The sequence below is a fragment of the Neoarius graeffei genome, chromosome 21, assembly GCF_027579695.1.
Source record: "Neoarius graeffei isolate fNeoGra1 chromosome 21, fNeoGra1.pri, whole genome shotgun sequence".
Lineage (NCBI taxonomy): Eukaryota > Metazoa > Chordata > Actinopteri > Siluriformes > Ariidae > Neoarius > Neoarius graeffei.
In genome coordinates this window covers 6,074,330-6,090,659 of record NC_083589.1, presented here as the reverse complement: position 1 = coordinate 6,090,659, position 16,330 = coordinate 6,074,330, and the positions used below count along the sequence as shown (strand labels likewise).

The following is a 16,330-nucleotide window of genomic DNA, read 5'->3' as shown; positions in this document are numbered from 1 at the left end:
GAGAGAGAGTCCTAGTTTGTGTCATGATGATTGTCTCAAAAGAAAGAAACGGAAAGTGAGGCAAACAATAAGAATAAATACAACCCCGATTCCAAAAAAGTTGGGACAAAATACAAATTGTAAATAAAAACGGAATGCAATAATTTACAAATCTCAAAAACTGATATTGTATTCACAATAGAACATAGACAACATATCAAATGTCAAAAGTGAGACATTTTGAAATTTCATGCCAAATATTGGCTCATTTGAAATGTCATGACAGCAACATATCTCAAAAAAGTTGGGACAGGGGCAATAAGAGGCTGGAAAAGTTAAAGGTACAAAAAAGGAACAGCTGGAGGACCAAATTGCAACTCATTAGGTCAATTGGCAATAGGTCATTAACATGACTGGGTATAAAAAGAGCATCTTGGAGTGGCAGCGGCTCTCAGAAGTAAAGATGGGAAGATGATCACCAATCCCCCTAATTCTGCGCCGACAAATAGTGGAGCAATATCAGAAAGGAGTTCGACAGTGTAAAATTGCAAAGAGTTTGAACATATCATCATCTACAGTGCATAATATCATCAAAAGATTCAGAGAATCTGGAAGAATCTCTGTGCGTAAGGGTCAAGGCCGGAAAACCATACTGGGTGCCCGTGATCTTCGGGCCCTTAGACGGCACTGCATCACATACAGGCATGCTTCTGTATTGGAAATCACAAAATGGGCTCAGGAATATTTCCAGAGAACATTATCTGTGAACACAATTCACCGTGCCATCCGCCGTTGCCAGCTAAAACTCTATAGTTCAAAGAAGAAGCCGTATCTAAACACGATCCAGAAGCGCAGACGTCTTCTCTGGGCCAAGGCTCATTTAAAATGGACTGTGGCAAAGTGGAAAACTGTTCTGTGGTCAGACGAATCAAAATTTGAAGTTCTTTATGGAAATCAGGGACGCCGTGTCATTCAGACTAAAGAGGAGAAGGACAACCCAAGTTGTTATCAGCGCTCAGTTCAGAAGCCTGTATCTGTGATGGTATGGGGTTGCATTAGTGTGTGTGGCATGGGCAGCTTACACATCTGGAAAGACACCATCAATGCTGAAAGGTATATCCAGGTTCGAGAGCAACATATGCTCCCATCCAGACGACGTCTCTTTCAGGGAAGACCTTGCATTTTCCAACATGACAATGCCAAACCACATACTGCATCAATTACAGCATCATGGCTGCGTAGAAGAAGGGTCCGGGTACTGAACTGGCCAGCCTGCAGTCCAGATCTTTCATCCATAGAAAACATTTGGCGCATCATAAAACGGAAGATACGACAAAAAAGACCTAAGACAGTTGAGCAACTAGAATCCTACATTAGACAAGAATGGGTTAACATTCCTATCCCTAAACTTGAGCAACTTGTCTCCTCAGTCCCCAGACGTTTACAGACTGTTGTAAAGAGAAAAGGGGATGTCTCACAGTGGTAAACATGGCCTTGTCCCAACTTTTTTGAGATGTGTTGTTGTCGTGAAATTTAAAATCACCTAATTTTTCTCTTTAAATGATACATTTTCTCAGTTTAAACATTTGATATGTCATCTATGTTCTATTCTGAATAAAATATGGAATTCTGAAACTTCCACATCATTGCATTCCGTTTTTATTTACAATTTGTACTTTGTCCCAACTTTTTTGGAATCGGGGTTGTACAGTGAAAAGAATTAAATAAAATTAAAAGAAAAGGCCAGGATTGATAATGAATTTTTCTAACAGAGGGTCTCAGTGTGGTGTTACAGAAAAATGTCCCGATTGTAATTGGTTTGATTCCCGACAATGCAGCAGCCATCCAGGAGACAAGAGATCATGATTGGCTGTGATCTTTGGGTAGGAGGGGCATACTCTCTCTCCCCTGTCAATCACAGTAACACAAGTGTCTGTAAGCTCAGATTAAAAAAAAAGTCTCTCTGTCTCAGTCTCCATGTCTGTCTTGTCTTTCTCCCTCTGTCTTATCTCTCCATCTCTCTCTCTTTTCTCCGTCTCTCCATCTGTCTTGTCTCTCCATCTCCTTCTCTGCCTTGTGTCTCTCTCTCTCTCTCTCTCTCTCTCCCCATCTCCTTCTCTGTCTTGTCTCTCCATCTGTCTTTCTCCATCTCCTTCTCTGTCTCGTCTCTCTGTCTCATCTCTCCTTCTGTCTCCCTCTCTGGGAAATGAACCGGTGGAGGGATCCGGAGTGTGTGATGCCGTGATGCTGAGGTGGTTGCTAGGATACAGCTGTGACAACACTCATTATCGAGTGAGGATTTGAAACAGAAACAGTCGCTAAGTGGCACGAAGGTCAAAACATTTCTGTTGAGCTGATAGACTCAACACACACACACAGAGTTGTAGTGAACAATAATAAACTCATCCTCCTTTTTCAGTGTAAGCCATCTTTTCATCTCTCTCTCTCTCTCTGTGCTTGTTTTTTTCTGTTTGTGTATCTGCGTGTCTATTTTTCTGTCTGTCTATGTACCTGTCCATCTCTCTTCCTGTCTGTCTGCCTCAATTTTCTTGTCTATTTATCTCTCTCCAAACATCTCTCTCTCTTTCTCTGTGTGTGTGTCAGCCTCACCTGGTGTGGCAGTAACTTCGTTGCCGTTGACGACAGCAGTCTCCTCCTCCTCCTCCTCCTCAGGTGGTTCGAGCCCGGCTTTCTCCATGTTACTGACGGATTTGTTGCGTCTGCGTTTGCTGGCTGCGTTTGGGATGGAGCCGGGAATCAGCAGCACACTGCTCGCCTCCACCGCGGGTTTGGGTGTGCCGTAGTAGTTATCTGTCAACCAATCGGAGACCATGAAAACCAGGGACAAACACCAATCATAAAACAGGAAATGACACAAACACAGCCAATCACGTAACAGGAAAAAAAAAAACAATCCGCAGTCTGAACTACATGAACTACAACCTTTTGAAGTAAATAGGCAGGGATAAGAAGCGGGGCTAATCTAGGATAATGTTCATCTAAGCTCCACCCTCAAAAGTTACAATGCCTATGTTAAGCTAACATCACAAGCTAAAGCACAGCCGTGAGCTAAATTTAACCGAGCAAGTAAAAGACCGTTAGCATGTTACGAGAGTGTGTGTGTGTGTGTGTGTGTGTGTGTGTGTGTGTGTGTGTGAGATGAAGCAGTTTCCTGTTTCCACTTTGAAGTTGATTATTTTCCTTTAGAGTGTTTTATTCCTCTTACATCGCAGCTACCAACAATTACAATTTACATTCATGAAAAAGCGTCACGTCATCCTGTTTGTCCGTTTATAGTTACAGTAACGTTAGCGCCGATTCTCGTTTACATTATAGCAGCTATAAACAAACAAATAAACAAAACACAGCGAAAAGAAGCATTAACTCGTCTGTCGTGAAGATGTCGGAAAACTTCTTCACCTCTGAGTTAGAAAGTGCTGACACTGGAGACTCCTTCCGTAAACGTTAAATAAACGTATGTCATACAGCATCCATGAACATCACAGCGTCATTAGCAGGGCAGCCGGAGGGAATTTTAACTCTCACTGCTTTTGGGCTGAACGTATTAGAAGTAGGCTACAGGGTTGATGTTGCTGTTACTATAGAAACAAAGGCTTAGGCTCAACAATAACAACAACAAAACATTAACGCAGTAGTTTGCATGGATCTTTTTGAGTCATTACAATCTCATCTCATTATCTCTAGCCGCTTTATCCTTCTACAGGGTCGCAGGCAAGCTGGAGCCTATCCCAGCTGACTACGGGCGAAAGGCGGGGTACACCCTGGACAAGTCGCCAGGTCATCACAGAGCTGACACATAGACACAGACAACCATTCACACTCACATTCACACCTACGGTCAATTTAGAGTCACCAGTTAACCTAACCTGCATGCCTTTGGACTGTGGGGGAAACCGGAGCACCCGGAGGAAACCCACGCGGACACGGGGAGAACATGCAAACTCCACACAGAAAGGCCCTCGCCGGCCACGGGGCTCGAACCCGGACCTTCTTGCTGTGAGGCGACAGCGCTAACCACTACGCCACTGTGCCGCCTATCTTTCTACATTATTTACAAGGAATTTTTCAGTGTTCTGGACTTAATTGTCATAATTATCAACATTAATGTTTATGCTGAAAAATAAGTCGCTCCAGTCGGATTTTCCTCAGCATTTTTCTTATCTTTTTTTCAAATTTTTGTTTATGCACGACAATATTTAAAGGTTCTGACTGCAAAGTTGAATTCGGGGTAAAATGTTCTATTTCTGTTGCTGTTGGAGTTTCAAGATGTTTCACTGCTACACACACACACACACACACACACACCGCATATCCTGTGTGTAAATGTTTTGCCAAGATAAAAAACGTCCTGTGTTTTATGATTCCGGAGATCGCTGAAGCAAGTGAGCACCAATATAAAAAACGTGACCACCGTGAGGCATGTTTGAGCTACTTTTAACCAAAACAAATCGACGTGGGTGAACAAACATGGCGGACTCAGCTCTCCCTCCAGCAGAAAAGAAAAGGAAAGCCTGCCTAGTGAGTGCAACTGCAAGGTAGAGCAAGGTTCGATGACGTGTCATTTTTCTGGACAGATAACTAAATCATTCTAGCTAGTGCTTAGTTATCTTAGCATTAGAACCCATGGGCTCGGCTCCACGGTAGTGAGTATGGAGTTATGAAACACCTAATGTTTTGATCTTAGAAAGAAATGAGAACACAAAAGCAAGAACAGAGAAAAGATATATTCGTCTTTTGTTTCACGGAGGTTTCTGCGACTCAAAACTCTCTGAGGTCGATGCAGAGTCACGATGTTTTCTGCGTGTCACCATCTTGGTGTGACGCAGTTCCATAGTTATGCTAATGAGTTCAAATTTCCTTTCTCTGACCTTTTTCTCCAGTGCAAAGAAGAAATATTTCGAGGCGTCCATTTTACTGTATTGTGTGAATCTCGCTCGTGCCATTGCACCTTGATCTCTTGCTTCACGCAGGAGAACTCGGATCCTCTCCAATATCTCTGGAGTTGCTGTTTCTTCTTGGCTTACGGAGCTGCTCATTTTCAGGATTTCGTTTTGGAGAACGCTGATCCTCTTCTCGATTTCGCTGGTGGTGATTCTTTGTGTATCGTTGACCGAAGATCTGATTGTGGACTTTGCTGATCTTCCAGCGCTGGCTTGGTGATGTAGACTGTGGCTTTCTCTTTCTCGAAGACTTCCAAGAAAGTGTAAAGGTGTAAACAAAGTGGTGATCCTGTATGAGTGTATTGTTAAACAGAGATGTTGTGATGGTCAGAGAGTGGAGTGGGACGAAGACTGTATAACTGTTTTGAAACTCTGGGTGTAAAATCAATTAAATCCAGCTGCAGAGATCTTTCCAGGTGTGGATTTTAACCAGGTGTGTTGTTGAGCTGTGGGTTGAGTTTCCCTCCAGATGTCTGCTCAGCTGTGGTGGTTTTGAGTGTTTCTGCTGAGCGAGGATGAGGATGAGGCTCACTGTGGTTCCAGTTAAAATCACCAGATAAACGATGATTTTCTTGGAGAACGTCTGAGATGGCTTTATTGAAACAATCAAAAACCTGAATGGGGAATGAATGTGTCCCTGCACTGGGAGCATAGATGTTCATGATGGAGAAGGAGAGCTTGTGGAGATCGATGTCTATTCTTTCCATCCTTCCAGGTAGAACTTCTCCTCCTGTGTTTTTTTGGCTGCTGTTGGATTTCTGTTGACAGGAGTATCGTGGGGTGGCACGGTGGTGTAGTGGTTAGCGCTGTCGCCTCACAGCAAGAAGGTCCGGGTTCGAGCCCCGTGGCCGGCGAGGGCCTTTCTGTGTGGAGTTTGCATGTTCTCCCCGTGTCCGCGTGGGTTTCCTCCGGGTGCTCCGGTTTCCCCCACAGTCCAAAGACATGCAGGTTAGGTTAACTGGTGCCTCTAAATTGAGCGTAGATGTGAATGTGAGTGTGAATGGTTGTCTGTGTCTATGTGTCAGCCCTGTGATGACCTGGTGACTTGTCCAGGGTGTACCCCGCCTTTCGCCCGTAGTCAGCTGGGATAGGCTCCAGCTTGCCTGCGACCCTGTAGAACAGGATAAAGCGGCTACAGATAATGAGAATGAGGAGTATCGTGACCCAGCGCTCACATTCTTCATGTGCAAGTGACCATTATGCTTATTTTCCAAACCAGAAGTCCACCATGTTGGATGACAACAACAGCAACCAAGATAGCAGCGCTTCACATGTGAGCTGCTGCAACACTTCGTGATTTTCTTTGCCTTTGAAGAAAGACAGTGCCTACTTTGTGTGTGGGATCTACAGTTGTGGTCAGAAGTTTACATACAGTGACATGAATGCCATCTTGGATATGAATGCCATGGCAATATTTGGGCTTTCAGTAATTTCTTTGAACTGTTCTTTTTCTGTGGCAGAATGATTGTACAGCATACAGCTTTAATAAAAAAAAACACTAGAATTTGGTGCACAAGTTTTAATTTTCTTTGGGTTTTCTGAAATCAATACAAGGTCAAAATTATATATACACGGTCAAAAATTTACATACACTCACTTAGATTATTAATTCAGAAGTACTGAAACTTCCAAAATGTCTCTTATCTTGCCAAGGCCGAGGTCTCTTAACTTCCTTTTAGTGATCATGATTGACTGACTACAGCTGGTAGCTTTTCTGTGCCTTCATAAAAAGGGCTTGTTTACAGCACTCATTGGATTGACCAATACATAATACAATGGGAAAGTCCAAGGAGCTCAGTGCAGATCTTAGAAAGAGGATCACAGATATACACAACTCCAGAATGTCTCTTGGAGCCATTTCTAAACAACTGCAAATTCCAAGATCAGTTCAAACAATTGTATCCAAGTTATTGTGAGGTGTAGTCACTTTGCCAAGCCATTTTGCTTCAAGAAAACCCAAACTGTCACCCTCAGCTGAAAGGAAATGGGTTTGGATGATCAGGAACAACCTGGGAACCACCATGGCACAGCCCTGTCATGAACTGGAAGCTGATGGATCACTGTCTACAGTTCAGATCACCATGGACTAAGAGGCTGCTATCCAAGAAAAAAAAAAAACCTGCTCCAAAACTGACACCTTCAAGCTTAACTAAAGTTTGAAGCTGACCACACAGACAAAGAAAAAAACCTTCTGGAGGAAAGCTGGAGGTCAGATGAGACAAAGACTGAGTTGTTTGGCCACAATGACCACCATGTACAGAGGCACACCGTACCAACTGGTGGTAGGATCATCATGCTCTGGAGCTGTTTTGCTGCCAGTGGAACTGGTTCATTGCACAAAGTGGATGGAATAATAAAAAAGGAGGACTACCTCAGAATTCTTCAGCATAAACCATCAGAAACTTGAACACGACTTGGGAGTTACAACAGGGCAATGAACCCAAACAGGCATCAGAGCTGGTTGTGGAGGATAAAGCAGGCTAATATTAAGCTTAAAACAAGTCCTGACTTCAAACCTATTGAAAATATATGGCCTGTGCTTATAAGTCGAGTCCATGCCAAGAAAAAAAAAAACAAATTTCATGGAACTCTCCCAATTCTACTGTGAAGAATCATGAAATACTGCTAGAAACAAACAAAAAAAAGTCCGGGCTACATCGCCTCAACATTGGACGCTTGAAAGTGCCTGAAATCCATGACCAGCTTCAAGAGAGGGTGTCTGAAAAGATCCAGGACCTCAATGCAGAAACTCTAGATCAACACTGCAAATCCCTCCACCAAACTCTGTATGACATCACCAGGGAGATAGTTGGACTTCTAAAAAGGAGACATCATGACTGGTTTGATAAGAATAACACCATCACCAATGCACTCAAGCAGAAACCTGATGCTTACCAACTGGCCCTGCATAATGATACACCAGAAAATTGTCAGCGCTATAGAACTGCTAGAAACAACTGCCAAAGGGAACTACACCACCTGCAAAATTTATGGTGGTTGGAGAGAGCCAAAGAAATTGAAGCGCATGCTGAGAGACATGACTAAGAGTTTCTTCAAGGAAATTAAACTAGTTTCTCAAAGACGCTCCCCTGGCCTCACCCCAATAGATGACACCAATAGGAAAAGGCTCACAGAGAAGGCGGATATTCTATAGCACTGGAAAGAAGACTTTCCACCCTTCTGAATCAGCCCAGCACAGCAGACCCCTCAGTTCTTGATGATATTCCCCAGGAGGAAGTCCAGACTGATCTAACAATACCACCCACAGAGTCTGAAGTTGAGAAAGCTCTGAAACAGCTAGCTAACGATAAAGCACCTGGTCCCTGCTGAAGTTCTTAAGGCTGGAGGCCGCCCACTACTAACACAGCTACACAAGCTTCTCCTGACTATCTGGGATCAAGAGAGAGTGCCACAAGAGATCAAAGATGGCCACATTGTAACTCTGTTCAAGAAGAATTGCCGTTTCACCTGTGGCAATTACAGGGGAATCACACTTCTGTCCATCACAGGCAAACTATACACCAAGGTGATCCCCAACTGCATATGGCCACATCTCGAACAACACTACCCAGAGGCACAATGCAGCTTCAGAGGCGGTCGGTCAACAAATGACATGATGTTTGCACTACGCCAACTAGTCGAGAAATGTCGTGAGCACCACCAATAGCTTCGCATACTATTTGTTGACCTGATCAAAGCCTTCGACACTGTTAACAGGCCCCTAATGTGGAAACTCCTGCTCAGGATAGGAATACCATCAAAGATAGTCAACATTATCAAGAGCTTCCATGAAGGAATGCAGGCAAAAATATCTGTTGGAGGAGAGCTTACTGATGTCTTTGAAGTCTCTTCTGGATTACGGCAAGGATGTATCTTGGCCCCTGCGCTTTTCATTCTGTTCTTCTCCTATTTTCTCTGCAAGGCTCACCAGTCAATACCAGACTTTGGAGTTGATATACATCACAAGCAAGATGGCAAGCTGTTCAATCTACGCTGTCTGAAGACCAAGTCAGCCACAACAACCCGGCTAAGTGACTTTCTCTATGCTGATGATGCTGCATTGGCAACTAAGACTCAGGAGTCACTCCAAAATGGTGCAACTGTACTAAATGACACATGCAGAGACTGGGGTCTCACCGTTAACCAACCCAAGACTGAAGTTATGCATGTTCAGTGCCAAGACCCTGCTGACACCACCATAGATAACTTCACTCTGAAGAAATCCCACAAGTTCACCTACCTGGGAGGAGACCTGACTGATGATAGTGACCTAGAGCCCAAGATAAAGAAGAGGATAAGCAGAGCAGCCAGTATCTTTCACTCTCTTGCTGCCAGATGTTTTGACAGAAAAGTTCTATCAATCAACACCAAGCTGGCAGTCTACAAAGCCATCATATTTCCAACACTCCTCTATGGCAGAAAAACATGGCCCACCCTAGCCCGACACCTACATATGCTGGAAATGTACCACTAAAGATCACTACAGCACATACTCAAAATCAGTTGGCGGCAACATATCACAAACATGGAGGTTCTAAGAAGAGCTAGTTGCACCACCATACAGACCGCCATCAGAACCAACCGCCTACATTGGCTTGGCCATGTCTGTCGCAAGGATGACAACCGAATTCCCAAACAGCTCCTATTCGGTGAATTAGCCAGTGGAACCAGGTCCAGAGGGCGCCCAAGAAAAAGGTGGAAAGACTGTGCCAAAGAGGATCTGAACATCTGTGGTTTTGGCGAAAACTGGTACGAGGAAACATCAAACCGTGATGCATGGCAAAACAAACTAAGATGGGGCAAAGCACTGGCTGAGACAAAGCTTGCAGAAAGAGCTGAGGCCAGACGACACAACCGACAAGCCGACAGGGTTACCAATTGTCACCGGTGACAAGGAGTGAGTGAGTGAGCTTAGAAGTCGAGCCCATTCCAAGAAAAAACAATTTAATTGAACTCTACCAATTCTACCATGAAGAGTCATGAAATATCCAACCAGAATTCTGCCAGAAGCTTGTCCATGGTAAACAAAAATGTTTGGTCAATGTGAATCTTGTGAAGAGACATTTTACCCAAATATTAGGTGTGCTGTATGTATAATTTTGACCCTGTGTTGATTTCAGAAAACCAAAAGAAAATTAAAACTTGTGCACCAAATTCTAGTGTTTTATTTATTTTTATTTTTTTTTAATTAAAGCTGTATGCTGTACAATCATTCTGCCACAGAAAAAAAACAGTTCAAAGAAATTACTGAAAGCCCAAATATTGCCATGACATTCATATCCAAGATGACATTCATGTCACTATATGTAAACTTCTGACCACAACTGTAACTGCGGTAATAACATCTCATGACAAAGAGAAATGGTTCTTCAGAATTCCCAAAATAATTAATTGAAAATGGCAACAAAACAGACGAAGAGCTGTCCAGAGAACGCCGTGTGTATGCTGTGGTTCAAAAACATACATCATAAGAACTTAACTGAGGGAAAAAGCTCATTACACCCGCGTGTGTGGTGACCACTTTCGCTGATTAAATGGCCCCCAAGCATAACTACATCATCACTTGTTTACCGCAATGCATTCTGGGGGATAGCCAGGGTCAGTAGTTGAGTGATATAACGGATGTCAGATCAATTTTACGGAAGAGCAATGTGAGAGGAGTGATTTTGTCGTGGAAGACGATGAAATTGGTGATTTAAAGAGGTGGATAACATGTCGAGGGTTTACAGCAGGAAAACCGGAATCCAAATCAAGCTTGGTGAGAAGGTAAGAGTCTAGACCGAGTCTACCACACTGTACAACAACAACAAATCTCAGAATGTCTTATTTCTGAGCAAGTATATCAGATCACGGCGCAATCTCAGACTTAAGTTGAAATTTTTCTTTTAATCTTCAGTTATGGGCGGCACGGTGGTGTAGTGGTTAGCGCTATCGTCTCACAGCAAGAAGGTCCGGGTTCGAGCCCCGTGGCCGGCGAGGGCCTTTCTGTGCGGAGTTTGCATGTTCTCCCCATGTCCGCGTGGGTTTCCTCCGGGTGCTCCGGTTTCCCCCACAGTCCAAAGACATGCAGGTTAGGTTAACTGGTGACTCTAAATTGACCGTAGGTGTGAATGTGAGTGTGAATGGTTGTCTGTGTCTATGTGTCAGCCCTGTGTTGACCTGGCGACTTGTCCAGGGTGTACCCCGCCTTTCGCCCGTAGTCAGCTGGGATAGGCTCCAGCTTGCCTGCGACCCTGTAGAACAGGATAAAGCGGCTAGAGATAATGAGATGAGATCTTCAGTTATTCCTTACCATTTTGTTCTAATGAAATCTTCACCTTGTACTTTAATCTTGATCCAGCACAATGAAAGTTACAGATGCAGTAAGGGAAACTATTATAAAAAATCAACTGTTGACTTCAGTCTAAGATTGCTTTGTGATCCTGGGCCTAGATGAACAGCATCAAAACATTTTATAAATGAGTGATTAGTTGAATAAAACTTTATCAGCAAACATTACAAAAAAAAAAAACACTGGAAACCTGCTGATCTGCTGTGTCATGTTCAGTATCAATATCAATGCATTTTCTTTAATAAACACCACTAGTGAGGTACACTGAACATTATCAATACCCAAAAGAGAACTCTTCGTGGTATGGGAGTTTTATCACTCCGACAGGCTCGTTCGGCTGCTGAGTGCTTCGGTACGTTGAGAGGCAAAGGCTGAAGGATGCTACTTTGTTTTACAGGCTTTGGAATATCGCTAGTTTCAGATAATGAACAGCGTCGATTGTTCTCTTCTATAACCGAAGTCCGTTCTGCAGACCATAGAAATATTGCTGGGTCACAGTTTAAGTACGTCTATTTCTCACCAGCGAAACATAAGCTACAACCATTTGTGTAGGGGGGGCTGCCATGCCGTAGCCATAGTACCCACAATTCCCTGCTTCACTTTATGGCCCAGTCTTCTGACTCCCTGTAATGGTATTGGATACAGAGATGATACCGGATACCAAATACAGTGACGTCACGACTGTGCTTTAAAACCCGTGGCGGAAAAGAAATTCTCCCTCTCTGGCGTTATCCCCACGCATGAAAGAGACGTCATTGCATCGGTGCTACAGAAGAACAAAGGACAAAGAACGAGCTATTGATACCGGACCTTTAGCCAAAGTTCAATGTATTTGATCTTTGCATAGTTGCAATAATAATTGAACCGGTTAGTTACTGCAGCCCACGCAGTATTTTTAAGAGAAAAGGCGACTGGATCTCTTTTCCCTTTCGCAACGTCGACGAACTACAAACAAGATTCCTTCCAGGTCATCGGACGACCAATGGGACGCCGAAGATCTTCAGCTGACGAGCTGTAAAAGCAAAAGGAACAGAACCGTTTTCTCCCTGGACCTGCGCTCCGCGCTGTCTTCGGATAACAGACAGCGCACTTCAGTCGCCAAGCAAGAGCGATCTCAAGTAAGGCTGGCATCTGGGCAATTGTTAGTCTTAGTTGTGGCTAGTTAATGTGAAGGGTGTTGTTTATTTGAATTCATTCTTGGTTTAAATGTACACATTTTGATTCACATGAAAGTCGGTCTCAGACCGTGTGGTGTTTAATTTGCTTTGTTTACTATCTGTATTTAGTTAGATCGTGCACGCTCTCTCTCTCTAACTCCCTCCATCGCACTACACCCCTCAACATTGGGATTTCAGGAGTAGCTAAGGGTTGAGTAGAAGTTTGGGTTCTAGGCCTAACACAAAGGCTCGCGCATTACATTCACATACCACACCCATCTTGCCCGCGCGTGCACACAGCCTCATTCCTCACTCCCCTCCTCTTTGTCGTGCGCCTGCGCACGCCCTCTCTCCCTAGCTCCTCCTTATCTCATTAGTGTGCAGCTGCGCGCAAACACACACACACACACACACACACACACACTCTCACACAGATGCACATAAACATGTGATTTCCCTCTCACATTTTAACATCCACTCGCCCCTACACTGAACACTTGCATATAGCCCATTACTTCTGATCATCATATTCACTGCTGATTTCTTACTCTGTTTACTACTGGTTATTATTCCACTTACTACTGACTATTGCTCTATACACTACTGATTATTACCTGTATACATTGTATCACCATTTATATTGAATTATTCCTTAGCTGCTATTGTTGCTATATCTGATCAGTATTAGTTTGCTAATTTGTGTCAGCTATTTCAATAAATGGTATCTTTGGAGTAAACTGTGTCCTGTCTATTGCTACAACATTCACTGAGTGCCAACCTCTGCCAAACAAGTATTCTAATTGCCTTCGCTCATTGGGTTGTTATATGAATGTTATAGATCTAGAGTAAACATATTACATTAGAGCTACAATACTCACTATGTTGAGAATTTTATTTGTTGAGAATTATATTAGCTTAGAAGAGACTATTAAAAGAGTAGTTAAAAGGATTAGTAAGTTAATAATACATATAATTGACATTTCATTGACATAAACATTAAGATTGACAATTTATTAGTCATTTGTTTAGGAAATACATTGAAATAGACTTCATTACCCAAGATGCATTGATCCACGTTGAACGTAACTTGATTTGCGTAAAAAGTTTGTTTTGAGTTTGGCATGCAACCATCTTGTTATACTTAGACAACTATGCAAGCACACGCTGTATTCTGTTCTCTTGTTTAATTCAGTAAACGTTGAAAAGAAGCAACGTCTTGCTTCGTTATTTTTTTTTAGTCGCCAAGAAGATAAATGTACAATATTTTTGGTGCCGAGAACCCGGGAAACAGAACATGATGGATGACAAAGATAATGAAGAGAGACCGGCCGGTGTGGAACAATTGGAAAGGACGATAAAGTGTCGGTCAATAAGGAGCTCCACAACGAGACTGCTAAACCAGATCGACCTTGAATTGCTAAAGGAAGAGAGGGATATCAACCGTGTGCGGGAAATGTTAGCAGTGTTGTCAGCAAAGGAGGACAGCTTGCGAGAGCTGGACAGTATAATGGAGGAACATACTCCACTAGAAGACGTGGAGGCGGAGATTGAACAAGCAGAGGAATACAGAGACCGCGTCATTGAGATGAAGACACGAGCTCACCAAGTGATTTAAAGAAAGTGAAACTGTGAGTAACACTCAGTCTGCTCGGACAAGTGATGCTAGCACAAACAGACAGACAGTGAGACTGCCTAAGCTACAAATAGAGAGGTTTAATGGAGATGTAAGTGTATGGCAGGAATTTTGGAACCAGTATGAGACTGCTATTCATACCAACAGTACACTTTGCAAAAGAGAAAAGTTTACCTACCTGAAAACTTATCTTACTGGAACGGCTGCAAAGGCAGTAGCAGGACTCGCACTGACTGACACTAATTATGATGCTGCAGTTGGTATACTCCAAAAAAAGATTTGGAAGGAAAGATCTCGTTATAAATGCTCACATGTCCAAGCTTCTGAATCTCACTCCTGTAAAGAAATCCTCTGATGTCAGTGCATTAAGGCAGTTATATGATGAATGTGAAATTCAAATCAGAAGCCTAGAGTCATTGGGAGTGGTATCAGAGACCTATGGTGGTATGTTATGCCCAATACTATTCCAGATGATGCCAGATGACATGGCTCTTGAATACAGTCGTGAAAGAGGAGATGATGAGGAGTGGAATGTGCCCAAAGTGCTTAAATTCCTACAGAAAGAGGTTCAGACCCATGAGAGAACTTTACAAATGATGAAATCGTATAACCAGAAAGGAAACCAGACCGCTAACAAAACATGCAGCAAATCATATTCAGCCAGTGATGTAAAGAAACCAAGCATGACCTCTGCAGCTGTGCTACACGTCGCTGATCAGAAAATCCAAAACTGCTTGTTCTGTGATAGCGCTGAACACAAATCTGAGAATTGCCCAGACCACACAGTGTCAGCACGCAAAGAAAAGCTGAAGAAGCTTGGCAGGTGCTTTGTGTGTCTGGGGTCCAAACACATCGCCAGGTCCTGCAGGTCAAGGGGCATGTCATGTGCCACATGTGGAGGCAGGCATCATGCAGCCATTTGTGAGAAAAATGAGCCATCCCCACCTGCTGCGTCAGCCAACATGAACACTGTTGCTTCCTCAGTAATTCCCCGAGTAGAGAAAGACAAACCTGACATTGAGAACACTGTGTTGCTACAAACCACCAAGGCATGGGTCGTAGGGCCCACGAGCAGGAAGATGATCCGCCGCCTGTTAGATGGAGGTAGTCAGGGGAGTTTTGTGCATGAGAATGTGGTGAAGGAGCTGGAGCTACCCGTCACTAGACAAAGGACACTTACTCTTCACACGTTTGGCTCCTCTGCTCCAACAACGGTGAGTCGCAACATAGTGAAGCTCAGCTTGGAGAATGTGTGGAATAAGCAGCAGAGAATTGAAATAGAGGCAGTTGTCACCCCCAATGTGTGCACAGCGCTGGTGAAAGTTCCTGGTGAACCTATACAGAAAGAGATGAAAAGAAGAGGTCTTCAACTAGCAGACTGTGCTGGAGATGACAAAGCTGAACTGTCTGTGCTAATTGGGTCTGATTATTACTGGCAGATAGTATCAGGCCGAGTAGAAAGACTGACAAAGAGCCTAGTGGTACTGGAGAGCACTTTCGGATGGGCAGTGCAAGGCCCAGTAGCAGTGTCTAGCACGACAGAGACGACATGCATGCACGTACTGCTCAGCGAGGATGCACAGATTGATAAACAGCTGCATGCATTCTGGGAGCTCGAGTCTCTGGGCATCACAAGTGAGAAGCCTGAGAGCCCAGAGAATGTGGAAGCATTGCAGCGGTTCGAAGAAACCTCCATTCTCAAGGATGGGCGTTACCAAGTGGAGTTGCCATGGCGACAGAATCATCCTCCACTTCAAGACAATTACCGCATTGCAAAAAAGAGACTTGGGGGTCTGAAAAAGAAACTAAGCAAAGATGTCACACTCTATAGCCGATACAATGAAGTCGTGGAAGACTAAAATCAAGGAATGGCTGAGGATGTGCCAGTGGAGCATGCATCACCACAAGGCACTCAAACATATTACTTACCCCATCACGCAGTATTGAGGGAGGATAAGGCGACAACAAAACTGCAGGTTGTCTTCAATGCTTCATCACACGAAGATAGAAGTCCCTCACTAAATGACTGTCTCCTAACAGGTCCCAATTTGAATCCAGATCTAATGAGTGTTTTGATCAAATTTAGACTGCATGAAGTTGCTTATATGGCAGACATTAAGAAAGCATTTCTGCAGATTTCACTCTCAGAAAGAGACCGGGACGCTGTAAGATTTCTGTGGTTCACAGGTCCACCTACAGTACGCAGGAGAAAGACCTGAAGCTGCACATGCTCAGAATGACGAGGGTGGTGTTCGGAGCTTCATCAAGT

The 16,330-nt window shown here is 43.6% G+C and overlaps 1 protein-coding gene across 13 annotated transcripts in view; it reads right to left on the bottom strand.

Annotated features, from left to right (window-relative positions):
- Nucleotides 1-16,330, bottom strand: part of magi2a (membrane associated guanylate kinase, WW and PDZ domain containing 2a) — a 288,209-nt gene that overhangs the window by 125,441 nt on the left and 146,438 nt on the right. For all 13 annotated transcript variants that reach the window (XR_009651082.1, XM_060903818.1, XM_060903819.1 and 10 more), the window contains one exon: nt 2,590-2,790. Coding sequence is in view for 12 of the 13 variants with exons in the window: in XM_060903818.1 (XP_060759801.1) it covers nt 2,590-2,790 (201 nt within the window). In the remaining variant the exon portion in view is untranslated. The remainder of the gene's footprint in view (nt 1-2,589; nt 2,791-16,330) is intronic.